Source organism: Anguilla anguilla, chromosome 7, assembly GCF_013347855.1.
Source record: "Anguilla anguilla isolate fAngAng1 chromosome 7, fAngAng1.pri, whole genome shotgun sequence".
Taxonomy (NCBI): domain Eukaryota; kingdom Metazoa; phylum Chordata; class Actinopteri; order Anguilliformes; family Anguillidae; genus Anguilla; species Anguilla anguilla.
This window is the reverse complement of record NC_049207.1, coordinates 8712446-8738891: the sequence shown is the minus strand read 5'-3', so window position 1 is coordinate 8738891 and position 26446 is coordinate 8712446. Positions and strand designations below refer to the sequence as shown.

At 52.6% G+C, this 26446-nt stretch overlaps 1 protein-coding gene across 2 annotated transcripts in view; it reads right to left on the bottom strand.

Annotated features, from left to right (window-relative positions):
- Nucleotides 1-26446, bottom strand: part of exoc4 (exocyst complex component 4) — a 149897-nt gene that overhangs the window by 13962 nt on the left and 109489 nt on the right. For both annotated transcript variants that reach the window (XR_004766012.1, XM_035424698.1), the window contains exons 12-15: nucleotides 20343-20479; nucleotides 17132-17287; nucleotides 10825-11003; nucleotides 1183-1324 (exon numbers count right to left, since the gene is read on the bottom strand). Coding sequence is in view for 1 of the 2 variants with exons in the window: in XM_035424698.1 (XP_035280589.1) it covers nucleotides 1183-1324; nucleotides 10825-11003; nucleotides 17132-17287; nucleotides 20343-20479 (614 nt within the window). In the remaining variant the exon portion in view is untranslated. The remainder of the gene's footprint in view (nucleotides 1-1182; nucleotides 1325-10824; nucleotides 11004-17131; nucleotides 17288-20342; nucleotides 20480-26446) is intronic.

Sequence of the window (26446 nt, the reverse complement as noted above, 5' to 3'; positions counted from 1 at the left end):
CCCGAAAACCAGAATTACAGTTTCTTGGTTTTCTTTTCTGCGATGGAAGGGAGGGCACGTTACACAACCCTCCTGCTCCAGTCACAGACAGGAAACGAAATTAACTGAGAACATTCTAAAACATTTATTAAGCTTCCAGCCCTTCTTACTGCACTGGCTCGGTTGTCCAGGTACACCGGTGAATGGAACTGTGCCCCAAATTACTCTTACATGTAAATATATAAGTACATTTATATATATATATATATATATATCAATAAATAGGCCAGACTTTGGAGTGACTGTTTCAGGAACTGTCATCTATCTCCCGGAAGGCAACGGCAAATTTAGCACCATCAGAAATGATAAATTTAAACAACTGGAAGCAATTCATCAGTAGGACTGTGTGACAGAGTCAATAAGTAAAAAATAATAAAGTTATTTATGAGGCACTTGCCATATATCCAAAGCACTGCGCAGCGGAACAAAATAAATGGGAAAGAACGCACCCAGTCGAGCGTAGACCTCTGGCAAGGCACAACAATCTCCCCTCGCCCGAGCGTGCACAGAAAATGTCTCGGTAATGCAGTCAATTACTTTTCCAGATACGTTTGGCCTGATGGTGGCGCTGGTGGAAAGGTCACGGGTTCACCCAAAATCAATAGGTTTCTGCCTCTTGAGAGCATGCACGTGCACAGAAAAGTCCCAACTGGCCATTATTTTTCAAAATGTTGATCACAAACTGAAGGTTTGGCCTGAAGGCGGCACTATGGGAAAAAATTATGGGATCACAAAAATTAAAAGGTTTCTTCCTCTCGGGAACGTGAATATGTTCAGTAAATTTCATGGCAATCCGGACATTACTTTCACAGATATGTCTGTCACAGACGGACGGATAAATGTTATTGACGTAACCTCCCTGGTAGAGGTAATAAAAGAAACACAATAATGGCAAGAACCTACACAGAATTAGCATGAAAACAGAAACAACACACAAGACATTTTTGTCCTTGCACAGAACCTTGTGACTCTTAGGGCTATGATTTTTGCATCATTTAGAAAATGGTCGAAAACATCACTTTTGCACCTGGAGCTGCAAACCCGCGAGAACGCAGACAGGTTTAACGGTGTTTGTGGGGGATGCTGGGAAGGGTGCGGCTGGTCGGTCTGGGTCTCCGGGTCTTCCCGCTCTGGCCCACGTACCTGACCTCCAGGTGCAGCACCAGCAGGCAGCGGTCGGCGATGTCCTGGAAGGCCCTGGAGAGGTCGTTCAGCGTCTGCAGGATCTGCTCGCGGCTGCGCGTGTTCTCGCTGGTCGCATGCGCGTCCGAGCCCGGGGACGCATCTGCGCAGACGCACAAACACACACACACACAGCTGCCGGTTACCATGGATACACACCCAACATTGGACCACTACAGGCATGCATGTACAGTTTGACCAGGAGTCGGAGAGCAGAGACTTTCAGAAGAGCATATCGACACTGCATTCGCCAGACATCAGCTGCTACAAATAAGCGTCCACACGCACACTTGCAGAGTCTGAAGTAAGAGTACATCATTTGCAATTAATGATTGATCTGCCTGCTTTAAATCCTCAGACAGAACTCCTTCCCAGAATGCCGCAGTGCCGCGAGCGTGCTCACCCTGAGCCAACCCGCTTCTTTGCTGAGACTGCTGAAGCAGTCGTTTTTGTGATTCTCCGCGCCGCGCCAACCATAACAAGAAGGCCATGGCGCGGGGAAACCTGCGCAGCGCGAATCGATGTGTTTAGAAAAGGCAGAACGGACAAGAGAGAGACACGAACGCTGTCCATCTCAGTCACAGCAGACAGGGGGACAGGAGAACTCCCCAAAATTCAGGGTTTACACAAAGGATTTGGGACTGGCTGACGAGATGGCAGCGTCCCTCACAGAGCGTGTGAGACTAAAGATTTAAGTCTCTTCTGCCACAGCTCCACTGCAGACAGAAAAGAGCCCCAGTGATCTTATTAGAACTTATATACCCAGTTCTCTGGAATTCGGGGAGTTGGAGAGTTCTGCAGTCGTGGGTAAAGCATACAATAAGCGCACATTTTGGAGCTCAGCCGTGCTGTAATCTTTAGGCAGACGCGCTAATAACTGGGATTGTCAGCCACGTATGAGTCGGGGGAACGGGGAAGCTCAAAGCAAGTGCATGGGCAAAGACTCTAAACACCGGCGAGAGGGTGGGGAGTGGGCAAGGGAGCTGCCACCCCCTTACTGTGGGTGGCAAAGACTCTCTGAGTATGGGCAAGGGGACAAGGGGACAAAGACACTGAGCGTGGACAAGGGGACGAAGACACTGAGCGTGGACAAGGGGAAGAAGACACTGAGCGTGGACAAGGGGACAGAGACACTGAGCGTGGACAAGGGGACAGAGACACTGAGCGTGGACAAGGGGACAGAGACACTGAGCGTGGAGAAGGGGACGAAGACACTGAGCGTGGACAAGGGGACGAAGGGGCAAAGCCTCTCTCAGCACGGGCGCGGGGGCGAAGGCTCCGTGAGCGGGCAGCAGAGGTGCGGAGGTGAGCGGGGCCGGGCGGGCTGGCGGGCGGGCGGAGCCGCCGAGCCGAGCCGTCATTAGCACTCCGCCGCGCGATAAGCCAGTGGGGCGGCGGCTCCCATCACCTCGGTAACCAGCCGTAATGAGGGGGGGGCGGGGGGGGGGGGGGGGGGGGAGTTGGGGGGGGAGCAGGCAGACAGCCCGTCAGCTCTGATGCGTAAGGAGGGGGGGGGGGGAGATGGAGGGATATGGAAACACTAAATTACTTTTCCATTCCGCAGCCCGCACAGTGTGTACACTCAATGGTTAATTAACTGTCTCCCTAAGTAAACGGCGAGGAGGGCTCTGTCCTGCGGCCGATTGGGGGATGAGCCGATAGGATGGAATGCGGAGGAGACCCAAGGACACGGGCTAGAGGACGTTCCGTCTGCCGAGCGCGTGGCGGAAAAGGGAGGCCGATCTTAAGATGGCGACCGCTAGGTGCAATGACACAAAATGGGGTGTCTGCGGTTCTGGACACGGGTCCAGAAGGTCACTGATCACCCACGGGCTGCTCCTATGAAACCTCACCCACAAACATCTCAGAAGGTCCCTTCATGACCCTGGCTAAACACCGCAAATAAAAAAGTACTAATTATTTTGAACCATTATCGGGCAATAAATATACTGGTAACTCAACAAGCAAGAAGAAAACATTATATTTTCTCCAATAATGCTTGCATGACAAATTAAAATGATATTTTGAAATTTTGAAGAACCCTAGCCCAGGCCCCAAGCAGCCAAGTAATGCATTGTTTTATTCAGTATCTTCTTCCCTTTTCTTGAAAAATTAAATCAAGACTCATTTTGCAAGCAGCCATCCTCAGGCACCACCATATGCAGGCCTGTCACGCTGCAGTCTGTGGACTCCGTCTTCCCTGGTTTTTAATTTATAGGTTAGCGGGAAATAAAACTTGCTACAGCACAAGTGATTCCCATTAGCAGTTCTTAGTGAACATTTGACTGTGAGATGCACCACATTTAGCTAAATTCAACCACATGGGGCTTTAGGCTATTAAGAATACATTGTTGCACACGCACAGACAGGGGGCTGCCATCGGGGGGGGGGGGGGGGGGGACAACCAGGGGGGGGAGGGGGGGGGGGGGATTCTAAGCAGTTCTGAAGTGCAGAGACAAAACCTTTCTCCAGGTAATCCGTTCTGAGCTCTGTGTTTTCGTTTGTTTTCACACCGCACGTCTAAAACAAGCCACCCCGGGCGTCCCAAACGCCGCTTTCACAATAACATATTCATAACCGCGATTCACCCACAAGCAAAAGCTTACACCAAGCATAAAATTCAACTCAGAAGCAATTAAAATCATACAGGAAAAAAAAAGCATTTTAAACTCCTTAAAAAAAAAAAAAGAAAGTGAAGCATTTTCATCATATCAAATGCTATCAAGGTTTTTCCTATGAACCCAAACAGTTTGTAGCAGGGGTGATGCGATTCTCAGTTTGCCTCGCACTTTCTCAGAGCGCTAACTTCGATGACTCCCCCCGCGTCACGAAGAAAAAGACCAAACCAATCGAGCTATTTAAGCACTGCCAATGAGAACCACAGGAACACTGGTGATTAACTGCGTTTCTATTGGACGGCGACTGTGTTACAGTATGCGTATGCACACGTGCAGCTATAACAGTTATTGAGTAAAGCTCTGTGTTTGAGTAAGTGTGCATATACAAGTGTTACAAATAAAATAAAACTGAACTTGTGTGTTTCAAGAGTGGGTCTGTATGTGCATTCATGCCTGCAATGCAGTATTTCTCTCCAATACACAAACGCCAGCCAAAGAGTCCAACACCAATTTAAGTACCCTGAAGATTTTAAGGATTGATTTTAAGGTGGGTGTGGAGTCTGGCCAACGTTATGTACGGCTACCACAACATTTTTTTAAGTTAAAGCAAACAAACCCAATTTCCCCTTCCACAGCTATGCAACGAGGCGGTTCTGTTTGTCTTTGCTGGCCGACCGATTTGTGCACTGATACTTCGACCGGCAACCGCTACAGCACCGGAACACACCAGCCGACCCCCCCACCTGCGTCTGACCGGGACGCACACCGGGGTCCCGGTGGGGGGGGGGTGGTCTGGGGCGGCCGCTAACCGCGACTCCCGCAGACCGCCTCGGTACCGGCGGAAAAGCGCCGACCCGCTTTGATGATGTGATCGAGGCGGCTCCGCATGGGGCCGCCAATTTAGAGGCGAACAGACGGCCCGCGTCCGAGCGCCCATTCCTCCTGACCGACAGCTCGCCCCTCTCCCTCTCCCTCTCTCTCTCTCTCCCTCCCTCTCCTTCCATCTTCCTTCTTTTTTTTTTTCCCTGCCGAGCTTGTCCAATTATCTTCCGAGCCTATCTGCCCGAACCTTCTGTTCCTGTCAGGCGGCGGGAGGGTAGAGGAGGGGAGAGGAGCCCGCGGACCGCGCGGGAAACGGGGGCGCATCGCCGCGGCGATAAACACTCTAATCGCCCCGCCCCCAGCCACATCAGACAAGAAGAGAAACAGCGCCGCAAAGTAGCAGCGAAAGAAAAAGTTTTATGAGCGAGAAGAGAGATGCCCCCCCTCCCCCCCAATCAATCCCCCCCTACCCTCCCCTCGATTCTTTTTCTTGGGTCTGATCCAAACCAGACCGAGTCGGACCAAATGTCCAGAGCAGGGGGAATCAAACCGCTTTTCTCCAGGGGGGGTTAAAACATTATAACAACAATGTTGTTGAGTGGAGGGGAGGAGAGGAGCGGGGAGAGGAGAGGAGAGCAGGGAGGGGAGAGGAGAGCGGAGAGGAGAGGAGAGGAGAGGAGAGGAGAGAGGAGAGAGGAGGGAGAGGAGAGCGGGGAGAGGAGAGGAGAGAGGAGAGAGGAGAGCGGAGAGGAGAGGAGAGAGGAGAGAGGAGGGAGAGGAGAGCGGGGAGAGGAGAGGAGAGAGGAGAGCGGAGAGGAGAGGAGAGGAGAGCAGAGCGGGGAGAGGAGAGAGCAGAGCGGGGAGAGGAGAGGAGAGGAGAGCGGGGAGAGGAGAGCAGAGCGGGGAGAGGAGAGGAGAGCAGAGCGGGGAGAGGAGAGGAGAGCAGAGCGGGGAGAGGAGAGGAGAGGAGAGGAGAGCAGAGCGGGGAGAGGAGAGGAGAGGAGAGGAGAGCAGAGCGGGGAGAGGAGAGCAGAGGAGAGCAGAGCGGGCTCTTTCCCGCAGGACTGCGGGGGCATGAATAATGCAGGGGCTGCGCTGGCTGTGCTAATTATTCCGCTCGCGCCGGGAGAGTGACATTTGCATGGGGAGAACACAGCGCCGCTCGGCCGTGACCTCTGACCCCGCGCCTGTCTGAGCGAGAGAGGGAGAGGGAGAGGGAGAGAGAGAGAGAGAGAGAGGGGGAGAGGGAGAGAGAGGGGGAGAGAGAGAGAGAGAGAGAGAGAGAGCGAGAGAGAGAGAGAGAGAGAGAGAGAGGGAGGGATAGAGAGACCGTCTCTGTAGGCTCAGTTTAGCTTTCGCCCCCAGGACAGACATACAGACAGAGACACGGGGGGGGGGGTCTATCTCAGAGTTCAACTCTTTGCTCTTGGCGCTCCGAGGACAGACGGACTCGCAGAAAGAAAGAGAGAGGGAGAGAGTAAGAGAGAGGGAAAGAGAGAGAAAGAGGAGCGGAGAGAGGGATCGCAGGGATTATGCTAATGTTGCGCGGCGCTACCGGAGGGAGTGCACCTCTCACGCAGGTCAAGGTAAAGACTGGAGTCAAACTTTTCTCCCTCCCAGCAAAGACTCCTGAAATACTGTTATCTTTCTAAAAAATAAAAAATAAAAAACGATTCAGTTAGAGGCTGTTCACCGCACCAAAACAAACCCACGGTAGGATATGATTTGTTTAACCCGAAAAGATAAATACTTTGCGAGCGAAGGCCTGAAAGACAGCCGCGTTTCAGCGATGTGCGCTCGGGAGGACGCGGGAGACAAAAGACGCACAGCTGGTGCATATTAAACCTGGAGCACTCGACTGCAGACTGGTGCACTGCCGTGAAACTGCCAGCCCAGATGGGCCCCGGAAAAAAACAAAAACCCCTAAGTATAACGTTAAGAAGAATAGCTGAGAGGAATCCAGCAGAAATCATTACCGGCTTAGAAAGGGGGAGCTGGACTAATTGCTTCCACGGTGCCCACTGCAGTGGAAGAAGAACAATCCTCACAGTAACACACAGAGACACACAGAGACAGACAGACAGACGGACAGACACCCCCCAGCCACGCCCACACATATGATTGGACATGACAACACACACTGTACAGGCACAAACACATACAGAAACATGTGAACGGACATGTATTCACACGCACGCACGCACGCACATCATACACACACACACGCACGCACGCACACACATCACACGCACGCACGCACGCACGCACATCACACGCACGCACGCACGCACGCACGCACGCACGCACGCACGCACGCACGCACACGCACGCACACACACGCACACACGCACACGCACACACACACACACCTATTGTGTCTGCGGCTCACAGCACGGTCTAGCAGTCAAGTCCAAGCAGAAGGCAAATATTGTCAGAGGGGATTAGGTGTCCAAAGCAGCGCCCAGATGGCGGATAAGACCCAAACCCCGCCCGTCGCCTTCGCGAAGGAAACCGAGATCTGCATCTACACCAGGCGACCGCCCAGCTGCCACGGCCCCGCCTCCTCAAAGGCCTCGCGCGGGGCGCCGTGCTTTTAACCGCCCCGCGCAGAAACAACGCGTCCAATCAAATGAAGATTAAATTAAGATTCAGCCGCGCCGAGCCTGAACACGGGCCGGGGCGGGCTCCTGTTTACCGTCGCTAATCTCGCCCGCCGCGCCGCGCGTGTGTTTGTCTCAGAGCCGACGCAAAGCGCCCCCCCCCGCCCCCCCCCCCCCCCCCCCCCCGGTCCAGGACTGTAAAGAGAGGCGAAGCTCCGTTCTGAAAAACGCGAGTCCATCCTTCGGGAAAGAGGGGATGTGTTATTGTTAACGAGCGGCTCAACTGTGATAAAAAATGACGACTGCCCTGTGAGGAGAAAGATACTGTATCTGAGAACACAAGATCGGTCGTGTTTGTTTTCTGTATTCCCATCAAATGTACAATCGCAGTGCAGAGCACCTCTACAAATATCAAAGCTAGCAAAACAAATTATTACATACAAATATATACATATTTTATTCATATACAGTGCTGCCGTCTATTTGGACAGTGATAGAATTTTTGTTGACTGGCTCTAGGCTCTCGATTTGAATGGAATATGAATTGCCGACTGCCAGCTTAAATTTGACATCCATATCAAGTGATCTGTGCAGGAATTACACCCCTTTTCCACCATTTTTAGGGGACCAAAAGTGGACAGTTGGAGAAATTAAAAATTCTAAAAGCCGTTTAGTACTTGGTTGCAAATCCTTTGCATCTGTTGGCTGCCTGTCACCCACAGACACCACCAAACACTGGATATCTTCCCTAGTGAGGCTCTGCCAGGCCTGTACTGCGGCCATCTTCAGTTCCTGTGCGTTTTGGGGTGCATTCTGGGCGCTTCTCTGAGCAGATAAAATGTTTCTGTACAGAATTCATCCTTTCAGCTGTTACCAGCAGTCACACCACCAATAAGGACAAGTGAGCCAGTCCCTGTGGCAGCCATACATGCCCAAGACATAACACTACCTCTACCATGTTTCACAGATGAGGTTTGATACAGGTCCTTTTGTATAAATAAGACTGGAAAAGCTTTGAGTCTTCCTATTCTATAGTAAAATTGTCAAAATATGGCACAATTCATACGCTACCAACTGCGCTACTACCAGGCTAACCAACCAAAACCGAGCAACTCCACAAACAGGGCAACAGCAGAAACAGGGCAACTCCACAAACAGGGCAACAGCAGAAACAGGGCAACTCCACAAACAGGGCAACAGCAGAAACAGGGCAACTGTCAGAGTAGTAGCCAAGAGGCCAGCTACAACACAGACAGAACCGCAGAGCTCAGCGTCTGAAACGGGAGAAATCACCCCAGAGATCAGCAGCGTCTGCAGCACTTCGCAGATTTCGCCTCGTGGGGATTCTGGGAAAGGGCGAGAGTAAGTCACACATGGAGATCGCCGAGAGCCACGCGGCGCTCAAAAGACCGTCTGGAGGGCCATTTTGTGATCTGACGAGACTGGAGTTGAGCTCTCTGGCCTGGAGGCAAAGCGCTTTGTTTGCTGCAAACCAAACACACGGGAAACAGCATCCGCACCATCAAGCGCAATGGCGGCAGCACCACGCCATGGGGCAGCAGGAGGGACTGGGAAGCTCGTTACCACCAAGGGCAAACCGGACAAAGCAAAAACACAGGAAAGACCTTGAGGAGAACCTGTTTTAGCCTGCCAGAGATCAGACTGTAGGGCAAAGATTCATTCCCCACCAGGAGAATGACCTTTATAAAGGACACGGCAAAAAAAACTGCAAAGGGCGTACAAAAACAAAACGCTGTTGAAACTGTGGCATGGCACCTGAAAATTAAGATTCCAGAATCTAAATGTGCGAAGCACGTACGGACTCTGTATCCAGTATGACTCTGAGCTCTAATTGCAGCCAAAGGCCTATCTGCAGAATACTGACTCTGCGGAGTGGGGTGGGGGTGGGGGGGGGGGGGAAGGGGTGGGAGGGAGTGAATACTTCTGTAAATGAGAAATGTAACACTGTTGTTGAATAGAAATATATATTTATTTTGCATCATAAATGTGTGGTATTTATTGTTTTTTGGGAAGGGGAAATTTACAACAGGCCTCTACACTGTGAGCATTTCCACCACATTTGCGAGTGAAAATGGCGCTGTGCAAATGTGAACTAACATCCGGAAGCACCTGTGCAAACAGCATTCTTTGAGACGAGAGAAAACAGCACCAGTAATACACGCGACAGACCCAGGCGTTTCTTTCATACACACACACACACACACACACGGCACGCGCTATATATATATCAACACAATAATCCCGCGCGGGAGAAGAACAAACACGTGAATAAATTGTTTTTAAAATCACACCGCAAAGCCTTTCGAGGCCTTTTCATATTTCCTGCGTGCGCGAGGAGAGAAAAAATAAATAAACAAATAAATAAATAAAAATGTGGCGGGCTCAAGGTCGGCTTTGGGAAAAGTTTGCGCCGCGCGACTCTTCCACACAGATCAGACGGCCGGGAGCGAGGGGCCCTAATCTGGCCGATATTACACCCGGAGAAACGCGTGTTCGTCTGCAAGACAAGAAAGGGGAAAATGACTTGTTCATACCTGACTGGCTCTGTAATATAAAATCCAATTTGGGGGGGAAAAAGGGAGAGAGATAAGGGTTTCCCGGCCAGAGCGCTCCCCATCAGCTCTGCAAACACTAAATAATGAACAATATGGAGGCTGCCCCGCCATGATAAAACACTCCATTAATGCCACTCTGCCAAATTAATGATAATTATGCCACGTGCGCAACTCTTGCTCTTATTGAATTTTTATCTGCCGTAAGAGCGACGCTGGAGCGGACTTTTCAGAGAAAATAATGAAAATAAAAAGGTCGTTTAGCATCTTTGAAAAAGGCGCAACCTTCAAAAGAGATTGCGGGAGAAATTAAGCATTTTGAGTGACTGATGGGCCGGCAGAGTATTAGGCTATCATCTGTCTGCTCGGTCGGGGGGCTGTTCTGGCCATCAGCGCTAAGCGTGTCTTCAGCCCGCATATACCAGGATGCAGTACGGACGTGTGTGTGTGTGTGTGTGTGTGTGTGTGCGTGTCTGTGTGTACACCAGTACATTTCCTGTACAACCACACTTTCACTGTGGTGTCCTCTAGTACCCATTCCAGCCATGATGTCGGACAAACAGGCCAGTCCAGCACTTGTATACACGACCAGTGCAATTTGCTTAAGTATTTGTTTTTTGTGTAAATACCTAGCTGCAGTTCTATTGCCTTGAATGCGATACTGAGTGTACATCCTTGTGCAGCAGTTTACTTTGTGTCTTTAAGTACCCTTGTGCAGTACTTGCAAATACAGAGTTCAGCACTTGCTTTCTATATATACCTTTGTGGACCACTGCTCTCTGTATATACCAGGAGCATAACATACTAGCTTTGAGCCTACACTGGAAGTGCAGCATTTTCTATGTGCATGTGTCTAGATAACCATGAGTCTTTGCATAGTGTTCACATGCACCTTTGTGGTGCACATGCTTAGTGCATACATACATACATACATACATACGTACGTACACACGCAGCCCTTTGTCCACTCAGCCCGAGCGCGGTACTCACTTTGGGCCTGGGGCAGGCTGGAAAAGAAGCCCTTGAGCCTCCCCGCCAGCCACTCCATGCTCTCCTGCAGGTTGGCCAGGGCCTTCAGGTCGCTCACGTCCCGCAGGATTTCGTTCTGGGGGATCAGCTTGTCTCCTAGGTTACCCGTCAGCACCTCCGACTCCTTGGCGAAGGCCGCCCTGGAAAAGGGAGAGGGAGAGAGAGAGAGAGAGAGCAGGGAGGCTGTCAGAGCCGGATAGTTCTGGAAGGGTCTACGGGAAAAAACCTTGGCGCCGTCCTGGACCCGTGAGAGAGGACCGAAACGCGCCGACAGGGGGACAGAGCTACTCGAAAACGTGAGACTGGGCAAAAGCAGGAATGTTCCGGAATTAGCGAGGAGGACGAGCGGGAGTGCTGCGGAATGCATAAGAGGACGGGGGACTCGCTGAAGGGCCCACTACACTAACAATGACACGCCGCTCTGAGCAGAGGTCTGCTGATGAAGTCTCTTGCCAGAACTGGGAGCTGGACGGCGGCCAATCGTCCACATCGATACCAGCCCGCATCTGAATGAGGCCTGCGGGCACGCCCCTCCAGTCTAAACCCCCCCCCCCCCCCCCCCCCCACCCCCGGCCCCGCCCCCAACGTCAACTCAACCCCGCCCCCTCCCTCTCAGTTCTGCTCACTCAGCCAATCACGGGGGAATCATCTCCCATCATCCACTGAGCAAAGCGCAGATATGAAGGAGAGGGCTGTCACCCCACTTAGCCCCTCCCACTCCCGACAGACCTGCCATCTCCTGAGTGGCCAGCAGGGGGCGAGAACACAGCGCTCTAACAGGGTGCGAGAGTGAGCCCTGTTCCCTCGCAGCGGAGCCGCTGTCAGTGAGCGCCGCGCGGCAGACGTACCGCGCCCACCGAACGAGTTTCGGTGACAAACTCCAGCGGGGGCCCCGAGATTTATCGGTTCCAATTTCCACCGGTCCCGGCATCTATCCGCGCCGGGGCGGGACGGGAGCCATGAATAAAATACGACCCGCCCGCGCCACCGCACCAGCGCCGCGCCCCTCTTTAATTTGAACCCGCGGTCCCGGGGCTCCGGGACGAGTAGGAGGAGGCGCTTCTTCCCCGCCGGCCCCCCCGCCGGGGCCCTCGGACGGCGGGTTCCATTACCAGACGTCTTCGCCGGGACCCGTCAGCGAGACGGAGGCGCTCTAATGAAGGGCCGTAACTCTTCCTGCCGCGGGGAGCACCGCCAGCGAAACTGAGCGCCAGGACAACGGGAAGACAACAGGAAGACAACAGGAAGCCGCTACTCAGGCGGTCTGCGTCAGGATCCTCCTGAAGATACGAGCTGTGACACGGCCAACGTTTCCCAAACGCTACTGCGATGCTGTCGCTACGTTACTTCCGCCAACACCAGCGCGCTATTACCCAAACATAGTTGCAGAAAAAAGGGTGGAGTTTGTTTTGCTTTGAGCTGTGCGAGAGAACGGCTCGTGTTAGCGTAGCGGGCTGCTTCCGCAACGTTTAACGTAAACACTGTTAACGTTGCCTCTGGAGGAGAGGAGAAATGTACCGAAAGAAGAAAATGAGTAAATGAGTTCAGCGTGACGCTGAACGCCGTTTGCTAAAGAAGCGCAAAGCAGAGCCCTGCCGGTGATGGACCTGAGGGGGCGGGGTTTAGCAACCCCCACCCCACACACCCCAACCCCACCGCCCCCCCCCCGCCCCTTCGTTCGCTGCATTTACTACAGTGGGTTTAATAGACAACCTCTCCACGCCCACACTCAATTCATCTGTTCTGCAGCTTCAAGCCAAGAAACATTTTTGCAGTAATGCCTGGAAAGCAATTTCAATAACCATGCCTTTCCCATGCATTACACCAAGCACTCTGCGCCCTCTCTGTCTTAGTTAACAGAGAGCTTCCGGTAATTACTTCCTGCCGATTCCCTTCCTGTTAGAAAAGATGAGCAAGTCTCCAGACCCGAGCAGCGACTGCCCGCTCTTAAAATGCCACTGCTGCGTCTGATAGAGGTCCCCACAATGACTGCTACCTGCAGCTGTACTGGCCACAAAGAACAAAAGTAATCTGCTTGCAGTGTCAGGGAGTGTGTGTGTGTGTGTGGGAGAGAGTGTGTGTGTGTGAGAGAGAGAGAATGTGTGCGTGTGTGTGTGTGAGTGTGTGTGCATGTGTGTGCGTGTGTGGGAGAGCATGTGTGTGTGAGAGAGAGAGAATGTGTGTGTGGGAGAGTGTGTGTGTGCATGTGTGTGCGTGTGTGCATGCGTGTGCGTTTGTGTGTATGTGTGTAAGTGTGCGTCTGTGTGCGTGTGTGTGTGTGTGTGTAAGTGTGCGTGTGTGTGTGTAAGTGTGCGTCTGTGTGTATGTGTGTAAGTGTGCGTGTGTGTGCGTGCGCGCATGCGGGTGTATGTTTCACACACAGTTCACACACTGAAGGACTAGGGGCGGCCGCGCTGTCTGTTTGAAGGGGAACGGCTAGTTGCAGTTTTGACACGAAACAACCAGGGAGAGGCACGTATCCCTCTCTCTGGGGGGGGGGGGGGGGGGGCTCATCTTTGCGTGCGGACTCAAATTTATTCAGAAATATTGATCACTTGTGCCCCTCGTCCTCTCCATCTGTCAGAGCTGCTGAGATGACGGATGACCTTGAGCTCATCGCCGCGTCGAGCACCTGAGCGGGGAGCAGGACGGGCCGCTGGGATGGCCCCTCGCAACACCGAGACATGTGGGCCGATCGGCGGGGGGTCAGGCGCAGTACGGGCTAGGGGTGCGCAGAGACGTCACTATCTGTATCTGTATCTGTGCCTGTTCAACCAACAAAATTATCTGTATCTGTATTCGGATAGAAGACCAGAAGTGGATGTGGTTTACATTACATTACATTGCGGGCATTTGGCAGACGCTCTTATCCAGAGCGACGTACAACAAAGTGTATAACCATAACCAGGAACATGTGTGTCGAAAACCCTAGAGAGAAGTACCGGTCCAAGTGCAGGGAACAACTGCATAGTTCAACTTGGACCCTGAAGGTTAAACTGATTAACACTAACACAAACGAAAACAGCAACAACGCAGTCTATGCAAAAACACAAGCAGTTGTTAAGACGAGTTCCGGTTTATACCGCAAGTCACGTTAAATCGGGCAAATGTTGTATTTTCTAACCTAACATGCAATTGTTGTGCCTTCAAACCATCAAATTGATTTAATATTGGCATATAAATAATTATGAAATGTATTTCCACATCCTCATACTGTACTTTTCATCTCTCTCTCTCTCTTTTTATTTTTAACTAAACTAAGTTTTATAAACTGTCTGAACCTATCGTCATTCTAGCAGTACGCTCCAGGAAACAAGCAGACGCTCTTATCCAGAGCGACTTACACAACGATACATGGTCAACCAGGTCAGTTTTAAAACCGCAGAGGCATTTAATCATAAAAGATGCTATCATAAGCCCATTTTATACTTTGTGTACTTGACAATGCTGTTATATTATCATCTAAAGTAACTATTTATAAAGATTATTTACCTTTAGTTTGTTCATTTTATTGGCATATGGAACCAAAAATATTATATTTTTTAGAATGCTGGTTTTGTAGTGCATTGATTTTAGTACTGTTAAAAGGCCGAGGTGTCTCTTTACTGAGAAATAACTTCTTGTGAGGTAAAAAAAAAAAAAAAAAAAAAAAAAAAAACCTGGACTGGAGTAAATTAAAAAAACTGGACCGGAAGAAAACAAAACCTGGACTGGAATTTAAAAAAAACTGGACCGGAAGAAAACAAAACCTGGACTGGAGTTTTTAAAAAACTGGACTGGAAGAAAACAAAACCTGGACTGGAGTTTTTAAAAAACTGGACTGGAAGAAAACAAAACCTGGACTGGAGTTTTTAAAAAACTGGACTGGAAGAAAACAAAACCTGGACTGGAGTTTTTAAAAAACTGGACTGGAAGAAAACAAAACCTGGACTGGAATTTAAAAAAAACTGGACTGGAAGAAAACAAAACCTGGACTGGAGTTTAAAAAAAACTGGACTGGAAGAAAACAAAACCTGGACTGGAATTTAAAAAAAAACTGGACTGGAAGAAAAACAAAACCTGGACTGGAATTTTAAAAAAACTGGACTGGAAGAAAACAAAACCTGGACTGGAATTTAAAAAAAAACTGGACTGGAAGAAAAAAAAAACTTGGACTGGAATTTAAAAAAAAAACTGGACTGGAATTTAAAAAAAAACTGGACTGGAAGAGAAAAAAAAAACGATGGATCAAGAAAAAATAGTTCCTTCTCGTTTTATACCACACACACAATTAGTTTATACCAGGGGTGGCCAACCCTGGTCCTGGGGAGCCGCAGGGTCTGCTGGTTTTTGTTTTCACCTTAAATACAGCAACCACTTAGACTGAAGAAGCCAGGTGAGGTGAGTTAACTGTGTAATCAACTGCTATAATTGATAATTAGCTGCAGAGTAAAAACTAAAACCAGCAGACCCTGTGGCTCTCCAGGACCTGGGTTGGCCACCCCTGGTTTATACCATGTATACCACACGTTTTTTGTCATTACATTATTTAATAAAACTGCATGAAACATTGAAAGTCAATCAGATTCATCTCGCTAGCACTGTCTGGCTTTTTAAATGGCGCGGTCACGCAGTGTAGACATAACGTCTTTCTAAGACCCTCTGAAACGGGTTTTGAATGCCAGAGTTCCAGATACTCTCTCTCTCTGCCCGTGTAACGTTAGACAGAGGCTATGAGAACTCGACATGGAGCGGACTTTTTTCACCCCCGAATCCGAACAATAACGAGCAACTTCGGGTAGAAGAAATATCTGTTTCCATCGCATTATTCGTACCTTCCCGAAAACAGTATTCGGATTTACATACATCCCTAGTACGGACCCCCTCTAAAATCACAAAGACCCGCATACAAAGCAACCTTCAACGTGGGCCAATAAATTCACCAACACCTTACGCACTGCAGTTTCTAACAATTAGCGACACGCTAAGCTAGCAGTCCAACGAACAAACAACCAGCAACTGCAGTATCTTACCATTAGCGACATGCTACGCTAGCAGTCCAACGAACAACCGGTAACTGTAGTATCTTACCACTAGCGACATGCTACGCTAGCAGTGCGACCAACAACCAGTAAATGTCCATCATGGATCAGTTAATTTAACTGACATTTCAACCACGGTTTTCTCCCGTTTTTGGAATGCCCGGTTGTGCTCGCAGGCCTGTCTCCTTGCTCAGTCGACCGTGCGGAGAGCACGCGCGGCGGTCGCGGTCATCGTGTCGGGAGAATAGCCTGGAGGCACGGGGACTCAGACGGGGCTACAGGTGGCCAAGCGACCGGGAGTCGCCCCCCCATCGCGCCACGAGCCGAGAACCAAATTAGCAGGATCCCTCCCTCCCCAGGCAACGTCTTCCAGAGAGGTCGCAGACTCAAGAAAACAGATATTTCATGCACAAAAATGCAATGCACTTTCCCCATAACAGCCTTTAAGCAGTGGGAAGCAAAGTTTTAAATTTAAAGCTCTAATTTAATTAAGTAGTTATTGCTAAGTTAGCAGTTAAATATGGTTTTTATAAAGTACTTGGTAGTAAATTTATCCTTGCATGTTTTAAAAAAAATTTTTTTTTTACTTTTACTCTCACATATGGTTTCATTTTTGTGTTTGCCAACAGCGATACATACACAAATGAATCATTTATTTTTTATTTGCAGTGATATGGTATCGGCACTGCTATCTCTGGAGGTTGTACAGCAGCATTGGCCTTGTGTGTTAATGAGCTCTCTTCTCTGCCCAGCTCTCCACAGTCCCTCATCTCCTCTCATTTACCCTGAGCCCAGTCTTCCCTGTGTATTAGTGAAAAACCAGCCTTCTTTTATTCGTATTTTATCCCTGATTTTATCCCCGGTTTTTCCCAACCCCAAGCACTTACAGTTGGCTGCGGCAGCTCTAGCAGGGCAGAAATTTGACAAACTGACTTGCTGGAAAGGTGGCATCCTATGACAGTGCCACATTGAAAGTCAATTGTCGCCTCACCAATGTGGACCTCAATGGTGCGACTCGAACACCCAGCAAGGCTCATGCTTTTGCTTTTGGAACCAGCGTCTTAACAGTGTGAGCCACCCAGAGGCCCTCTTCACGTATCACAGACACCCTGCACATGTCCTTTTACCCAATCCCACTGTACTTTACTGCAGTGTGCCGAGTAAAGGCCCGAGTAAAAGATCGGATTGGATGCAGATCTCTCCGTCCACAGGCAGGAGATCTCGTGCGGGACAGCGAAGCGGCGTACCTGGTAAAGTCCTCTTCATCCTCCCTCTTCTGCCTCAGGGCCCGGGGCGTGGCCATGCTGGCCCAGTTGGGCAGGGACTGCAGGAGGCGGCTGATGTCCTCGTCCTTGGACCAGGACGCGCTGATGGTCAGCTTCTCTTCCGATTGGACGATCCCTCTGCGCAGACGCACAAAACAAAAGCACGGTCAGACTCCGAGACATCACAGGCATTTAGCAGACGCTCTTATCCAGAGCGACTTACACAACTCTTTATTGCATAGCATTTACACACTGCATCGATTAATACAGCTGGATATACAGCACATACTGAAGCAATGCAGGTTAAGCACCTTGCTCAAGGGTACACCGCCTGGGAACTGAACCTCTGACCTTCAGGTTGGAAGACCAGCTCCTTACCCATTATACCACACTGCCGCCCCACCACTGTACGCACAGCCACTCGGACCCAGGGCCTCAAACGGGGGGCGAAGGAACCGCGGGGGAGCTCACGCACGTTTCTCAAATGATACGGTACTGTGGGACCGGAACGTCCTCCCAAGGTAAATCAGGCCGGTAATGCCGTACACAAATTACCCAGCTTCAGCTCCTTCATTAGAGACCATCTTCTGCGATTACCACTGAAGTAAACAGCTGAGCGGTAAACAGAAATGAGTCATGCCGCTGCTCTCCGTTGACGAAATCCGCGAACACACACCTGCCAATCTCTACTACAGCCGCCCGTCGGGCATCCGCGATCAGCACGCGTTTGACGAGGGCGAGTTTCCGAGAGAGAGACGCAAAAAACTTACGAGAAACAACAGTGTTCACCTGTTCACCACAAAACATGAGTTTTAATGCACTGCTTGACACACACGGATGGATGCATACATTCATTAAGAGCGACAGGCTGCCGCTCCCATTTCACTGCTCCCTCGCTGGTGCCTGGTCTTCAATAACACGGTGAGAATAATCGCTGGTTTGCTCTGAGCTCTGGTCAGTTCCGCAGGAGCGCTGTTTTCTGGATCGATAAGATTTCAGTTTCTCTGAAAATGGACGCGCACGCACATTCTTTCTGACATTCTCAACTTATATTTGTATTGTTTTCATTTCTTGAGGGATACAAGGCTTTTTATTTCCCAACAGTTGTCAACTATAAACTGGCGATGGTATTGTCTGCGCGTCAAAGGAAATTACATCATGCCACAGAAAAAGATCTAGGCTATCATCTGGCAAGCAAACACAAAAAAAAATGCCTTCAGGAGATCCCGCTTCTGCTCTGATTATTAGTTATTACCTTATACTATGATTCAGAGCTACGGATTGAAACAAGTCTGTTTGACAGGGCTTGAAATAGGGGCTGCTTATAATAAGCAAGCATTAACATAAAGGATTAAAATCTAAATTAATCTAGCAGTAATCTAGAATTTCAGTTCGGAATGACCCCCCCACTCTTGAGGGATTAGTATCTCTGAGGTTCTGCTGGGCTTGTATAGGAGGCCCCTGGGAAAAGGAAGTGCAGCTGGAAGTGGTGCTGGTGGGTCAGTAGGGGGAGGGGGGCAGCTTTACATTTGGGACAAATAAACTCTAACATCTCAATGCTGTAATGGGGACGCTGTGTTGTAGGATTAAACAAAGGCCCTGACTCATGATGTACATTAAAGACCCCATAGCACATATCACAAGAGTGAAGGGGGTTCCCCGGAGTCTTAGGAAAAATTGTCAACCTGCCACCACATCATCCCCCAGTTTAACCTGCCCCAGAATTGGCCCCATCACAGTAAAGTGCTTTTAGATTATGTTATGAGAAGTGCTATATCATTACAATCCATTATTATTATTATTACTATAATAATAATTATTAAAATGAACTCGCTGTGAACCCATGGAATGCAATATACTGACAAATTGGTCTGCAATGCTTTTAGAGTTCAGCAGTCACGCTGCCTTTCTGAGCGACGAGCGGCGGAAAGGCACCAGCAAATCAAGACCTTTGCAGAGGGACTGCTGAGAAAATTGTAAGACAGGTATTATGCAAAGTGGGCACACTGCAGAGTGAATAATCATGTTTCAGCAGACAGACTGGTGCGGTCCGTGTTAATGACACAAGCAGACAGGCCGCTGTAAGGACAGTGTTAATGACTCTAGCAGAGGAGGCCACAGCAAGGACAGTGTTAATGACACAAGCAGAGAAGGTACAGTAAGGACAGTGTTAATGACACAAGCAGAGAAGGTACAGTAAGGACAGTGTTAATGACACAAGCAGAGAAGGTACAGTAAGGACAGTGTTAATGACACAAGCAGACAGGCCGCTGTAAGGACAGTGTTAATGACTCTAGCAGAGGAGGCCATAGTAAGAACAGTGTTAATGACACAAGCAGAGAAGGTACAGTAAGGACAGTGTTAATGACACAAGCAGAGAAGGTACAGTAAGGACAGTGTTAATGACACACGCAGACAGGCGGCTGTAAGGACAGTGTTAATGACACAAGCAGAAAGTGCGCTGTAAGGACAGTGTTAATGACTCGTACAGTCAGCAGGCAGGCTGTAGTACGGACACTGGCGGTAAGGACAGTGTTAATGAGATATCAGCCCAACGCACGGATACACAGGGGCTTGGACGCGGGTGAGGAAATCGCTGGGTCGGCACTTTCCATTCACCGGCACGCTGAGCAGGCTCCCCCCCCACCCCACCCCGACCCCCCCGCCCCTCGCCCCGCCCGTGCTCCCATGCCCCAGCAAACACCAGCTGGGACGCGGTGTTCCCAGAACCCCCTGGGAGGGGCGGCGAGGGGGAGAACACCTGGTCAGGTGACTTGGAGGAGCGCCCAATGTCGGGCTTCCGTCTGCGCCTCCTGCTGGAGGGTCAGAGGTCGGGCCTCCCCCTGTTTCCAAGGGGACCGCTCAGAAAGGAGACGCGTGGAGCGCATAGACGTCTCTAACTCCGCCCCCGGCTCATTTCGCCCGTATCTTTTCAGCGTGGTGTTACTTGCACCTCCAAATAAACTGAGGGGAACCGCAGGAGGACTAACGGATCACTGCGTTACTATGGCAGCCAGCCATTCTTTCATTTCTGGAGGAAGCAAGCATGTCAAAATTACAAAAATACTGTGTTCTCATTCAGCACAGTATATCTAATCAAAATATGAATAAATGACGTACAACAATATTCTGTACATGAATTATGATTATGACCAGAGCAGGCCTGTACAGTAGTGTAGTAGCATGCAGTTACCTGTAGGCGGTGTTGCAGATCTCCTTGTAATCCTTCAGTTTGTCGCACACCATCTCCAGGAACTGGTTGGAGTAAGAGCTGAGGTCCTGCATCAAGGTCATCAGGTCCTGAATGGACTTCTCCACAACCACAGTGCTCTGCAAAACCAACAGACAGAGGAGTTCATATACTATGGGCAGAGAAAACACTTTCCACACTTTGTGGCTTCAGACTTTGAAATCGTGACGCTTTTCACAGAATATGCGTTATCTGATCTACGTCAAATCTTCCGGATAAATCCGCAAGAGAGCCACAGATCGGGAAGACGATATACGAATCGTCTGCAAATCCCACTGAGCACGGTCAAGACGCTCACTGTGAAGTGGGTGGTCCAACCCTACTGCCTGAACGCCGCCTAGATCAAGCTGTCCGTCAAAAGAGGAGCAACTGTACAAGGATTAAACTGGTTAGGGAACAATCTGAAAGCCAATGAAGACTCTGAAAGCGCTAAGTCACCGGTATCTCTCTCCTGCCTCATCCCCGGCTTATTCCCTCACACAGAAAGGATTTACACAGCCGGAAATTTACTGAAGCAATTTCGGGTTAAGTAGCTTGCCCGTGCGCATACAACAGGGGATTTGAACCCGCAGCCTCTGAGAGGCAAGCCCCGCTCCCGGGCCATTTTATCACGCTGGCGGCAGCGTCTGTCTGTTCCCCCGGCCTGCCCTGCTCCCAGGCACGCTGTACATGCAGGCCCCTTGCAGCGGAGGACTTTCCCCGGCTGCAGCGACCGACTCCGCTCAGCAGGGGGCAGCAGCGACCCACGCCACAGCGCACGTACCGGGAGGCGTGAGCGAGCGGGACGGACGGTCAGATATCCGCAGCCTGGCGTTCGGCGGGCCGGCCGCGATCGGTTAATGATATTCGCTTATTCCCCCCCCCCCTTTTTTCCCCCGCTTTACGCGAGCAGAGCAGACCGGGGGCGGCACTCTCCTGCATCCCCCCCCCCCCCCCCACACCCCCCGAGTGACAGCCGTCTCCGCGGCCAGGCGACGGGGAGTGGGCGGGAGACACACGCGTGTACCGCGTGTACCTGCCAGGGGCGATCAGAGGAGTGACAGGGACGCGGGCTTCTGCTCTTCCGCAGCGAACACGCTAATGCACCGAGCGTCCGCGGCACAGAGACATTACCCAGCGCCGCGAGCGTGCAACACCGACGCAGACCGCCCCAGACACCCGACAGCGCGAAGATTCGGCAGATCGGACGGGTCCTACATAACCCAGTCTGCAGCTCCAGGACACCGCGCCACAGTCCACTTCCACGCTACGGAGATTCTGCCACCCTGTGAGATTTCACAGCGCGGAGGTTTTTCAGCCTGAGAGGCTCTACAGCACAGGCACTCCCAGCCACAGAGCCCTGCTGCAGCACACAGCACCAGAACATTTACAGCTAACCTTTCAGCTCCACAGCCTTTAGCCTGCGTTAAGCACTGCTGTACATTTCAAACCCCGTACGGGAGCAGGAAGGCTTCCTGAATCAGGCTTTAGGACGCGCTAACTCAAGCGCCCTGTCGAAAAATGGCCATCAGTCCAGGCAGTGACCTTGGCTCCCTGACGGAAGAGGCGGGTGATGACATCACTGCATGGCGAGTGTCATCTCCCCCTCTCTCTCCCCCCGCTGCCCCTCCATGGCGGGGTCCCAGCCGGACGGCACGTTCGCCAGTGCTCGGAGACCGGGGCAGGCCTTTCCCGACCCTCTGGGGTGGCCAGGGGGGCGGTGGAGCCCAAAGTGAGATCTTGGTCTCCATGTGACGTCCCCAGGGTGCTGATGTGACTGCAGACCGGGGGGGGGGGGGATTGGGGGGGGGGCACTGGCTGTCATGAACTTTTGTTTCTCCTTTGTTAGGCACCCCTTCAGACAGACAGCATCCTAGGCCCAGCCAGGCCCTTACCCGGGCATCATCCACCAAATCACCCGCGTACACTTCTCTTCCTTCTCTCATCTTTCTCCTGCGCGCCAGTCCTTCTCTCACCGACCGACCCCTGCTTCCCTTTTCCTGCCGGTCAGACAAAGGACCCACTTCCAGTCTGTCTGCCGCTCTCCGCGACCCTCGACAAAACTCGCCAAAACTGGCCAGGGGCGGTAGGGCCCCCAAACGCCCTCGAGGGAGTGGCAGGGTAAACAGCGGCCCCAGGGTCCATTACACCCAATAACAAAAGCTCTGCCGCTCCGCACACCCTTCCCCCCCCCCCCCCAAAACCCCCCCATCTAATTTCAGTCATTTAACGCGCCCATTTGTCTTTCCACCAGAAATCATTAAAAAGTAATCAAGCTGTGAAGCCAGGGATGGAGACAGACAGAGGAACGGCTCGGGCCAATTCATTTAGCCGGGCGCACCGAACCCCCGTCCGAATTAACTGTCACGGAGCGAGGGGGCCCTGCCAAGGGGGTCGCCCCCCGAGCTTCTCTCCGTCGCCTGGCCGGCCCGCGGCGAGCTCGCCGCTCCAGGGGGGAGACGAGCCGTGGCCGATCTGCGGCACCTGCACCGGTGCGAACGGAAGGACCGCTGATCTGGATTTTGGGCAGGAGCCAGCCGGGAACGCGGAAATAACGCAAGGCAGCCGCGGGAAGGCCAGGCGCTGGCTCTGAGCAGCCACACACGGCGCTCCGCCCGCCGGCCAATCATTTCTGGATCCTGCAGATGTTACGCTCCTCAATGAGTTTAGCACAAAATGTTCTCGCCCTCCTTCTCCCTCGCTCTCTCTCTCTCTCTCTCCCCCAGTCTTTCTCTCCCTCTCACAAGGTTTGCCATTTACACTGTGAACAGAGGGAGTGTGGGAGGAGTCGGGGCTCACCCGTTTGACTTTATTTTCACAGGACGGAAATGTGACGGAGCAGATAAACCCAGCCCTGTGCGGTCACATTTAGCAGCGGGGTCTGGCCCGCGGCCTGGGGCAGGGGCGTCCGCGTTCCAGGAGAAAGAGCACTCCCCAACGGCGCATCAGAAAACAGCAATAATGACCAACCTTGAGAAACTGGTGATAAAACAAGCCTTTCCTCGGCTCTCACAGACAGGGCGTTAGCCCACTTTGCACAGCAGCGGAGCGGACGCTGCTCACGCACTGTGCCATAACTCAGTTTCTCTAAAACTCCCCCGAAACGTCGGTTATAAATAAAAACAAGAGCGCTGGTGATACATTTAGAGTGGCTACATTTCTATCGATCCTGGCTGAAAGCCCGCGGGCAGCCCCCCCCCCGTCGAACCCCCCCCCCCCCCCCTCGTGGGGCATGTCCCAGTGTAAGATGGATGTCCCGGTAGGAGCCGGTGCAGATGGGGGGGTGGAGAGGGGTGAGAAGGGCCCTCAACTTCACCTCAGAAACGGGTCAGGGGTTTCTCCATTAATCCTGCCGCGGTCCATCAGTGCCGGGGGGGGGGGGGGGGGACTGTTTAACCCCTCCCGCCCTCGCCCCGTCGCACGGCGAGCGACGGGGCGTGTGACAGCTGCCGCTCCCCCCCTCTCCGGCCGCGGGTTCGACCGACCCGCCGCCCCCGGCCCCGTCCCTCTGGGGTAAAAGCAGGGCTACAGCCGGGAGGGGTGGGGGCAATTAATCAACATCAGCCGGACCGCTTGCGCCCACAGGAGGATCTCGTGATGCTGATGGCCACAGGACCGAGAGCACAAGCACAGATCGTTCGGATTTTTAAAAACAAATTTAATCGAGAAACGCCATTTTCGGCAGTTCTACCGGCGGCTGTTCTGGCGGGAAGCTCCGTGCGCCCGCGGTACGGGACTGGCGCCGGTGACAGCGGGCCCCGGAGAAGACGAATGCGCTCCCTCGCCGCGAAACGGCAGAGAGAGAGAGAGAGAGAGAGGAGAGACAGAGAGAGAGCGGTGAGCGAGAGCCGCGAGCGTGTGAACAAACACCACCACCGCCACCGCCGCCGTGGTCTCCGCGGCGACACAGACCGGAGCCAGATGCCGGGCGTATGCGTTTCACGAGGGCACTCGACGTGAGGAACGCGCGGAGGGGGGGTGAAGCGGCAGACGCGGCGGTCCTCCACGCAGACCCCTCAGCCACCGGGCCCCCTCGCCCCGCTTCGCTAGGGGACCCCGCCGGAAACGCGCGGCTCGCCCCCGAGGCCGGACGGCCGGCCGGCCCGCCGTCCTGTCATTTCTAATCACGTCCAATCAGCGGGCCCTCTGATGAGCCCGGTTTCCCATTCGCATCCAATCACTGCGTCGGCCGATGAGTCGCGTTTTCAATCATTGCCAATCATCGGACTCCCTGATGAGCCGCCCTCTTTGACAGGGCATTTCAAATCTGCTGGACTGCCCCTGACACCGCAACGGAGGACAACGTTAACCGCTGAGAACGGAATTCTTTTTTTAAAAAGCATGTGAGTAAACACTCAAGGGACTTTAAAAGCACAACACCCCCCCCCCCCCCCCCCCCGAAAGCTCACTGACATGTCTGTTCTCCAACAGAAACTGACTGAGAGTTAACTGTATACGGTAACACAATGGCGGTGTAGAACGGGAAATGGGAATGCAACACTGTTCCCACAGCGAAGGGTGCGGGACGCCCCACGCTGGTGCGGGTGAACTCCGTGTGCTGATAGGCTAGACTGGCCACATGTGCTAAGCCCAGCACCCCGTCAAGAGACTCTACCCGGGGGTGCTTGGGCTTCAGTTCTGCTACCTGTGTGTTTGTTTGGCGTGAATGACCGGTGTGAACAGATGGGCCAGCAGGCTCGGTGTGTAAACAGAAGCGGCCGCCCCCCGTTCCCGCCCCCGCCCACGCCCCCAGCGCCCCCCCCCCCCCCCCCCACCCCACAACCCCCCGCCCGCCTACCACCCCCGTCCCCCCCCCCCTCCCGCCAGGGGTGATGTTGTGCCTCCTAATTGTTGGCGGGTCCCGGGGGGTCGCTGCAGAGAACTGCGGCTCATTGCGCTGCTGGAGCAGGAGGCGGGAGCGCCGCTGCAGGAGAGCCCTCCCAAAAAACTACGCCCCCGGCAACCGCTTAACTGTTCCATCAGATCAGAGCCGCGCGCGCCTTTATTCCCCCCCCCACCCCCCCCCCCCCCCCCCGACTCTTCCTCCTCCTCCTCCTCCTACTGGGAAACGATTCCGCATGGGACTAATGGAGCGGTGCGATGAACAAAAGACGAGTGCAGCACGCATCCATTACCACCGCTCTAAAGTTCTTTATACACACACGCACACACACACACACACACACACACGCACGCACACACACTCACCCGTGCGCCACAACACACACTCTAACCCGCGCTGCTGGTAAGGAGAACACTCTGATTTCTCTTTTCTTTGAGGAGGAGGAGTAGTAGTAGTAGGAGGAGGAGGAGGAGCAGCAGTAGTAGTAGCAGGAGGAGGGGGAGGAGGAGGAGGAGCAGCAGTAGTAGTAGCAGGAGGAGGGGGAGGAGGAGGAGGAGCAGCAGTAGTAGTAGCAGGAGGAGGGGGAGGAGGAGGAGGAGCAGCAGTAGTAGTAGCAGGAGGAGGGGGAGGAGGAGAAGGAGGAGGAGGAGGAGTTTGGCGCGGCGCTTCTCTCCGGGCGGTGCGGCGGTGGCGCCATTGGAAGAGGGGAGCGTTTTCGCGCCTCCCGGACCTCAATTCGCGCGCGGGTCTGCCGGGAGCGGGAGAGACCGCGGGGAGCGAGAGGGGGGCGGTCCCACCGAGGCCGGGGTGAGAAACGGGGCGGGTCGTCCGCGGAAAAGGCGAGAACCCTCGCGGCGGTCGACAGAGCTCGCGGTGAGAGAGTCCGGGGTTGCCCGCGGAGACAGAGCGGTGAGAAAGCGTCTTCCCGCAGTACGCCGGACCCGCACCCCTCTCTGCAGACCCGCTCTGACAGACAGGTACCCTAATATTCACCGCAGGCACCCTACAGCGTGCCAGTCGGACTTAATGAGGTGCGTTTATTCAGTGAGCTCTGTGTGGCTCTGTGCAGCTGTAGTGCCGCGCCTTGCTGTCAGGACTTGGACCCACAACTACGCGCTGCTACAGAACCTGAGTCCTCACACATCGTTACCTGACTGGCTCTAACAGACCGCCAAAGCCATAACGCGCAATTCAGTGCACTGCTGTGGCCTATAATCCTTCCATG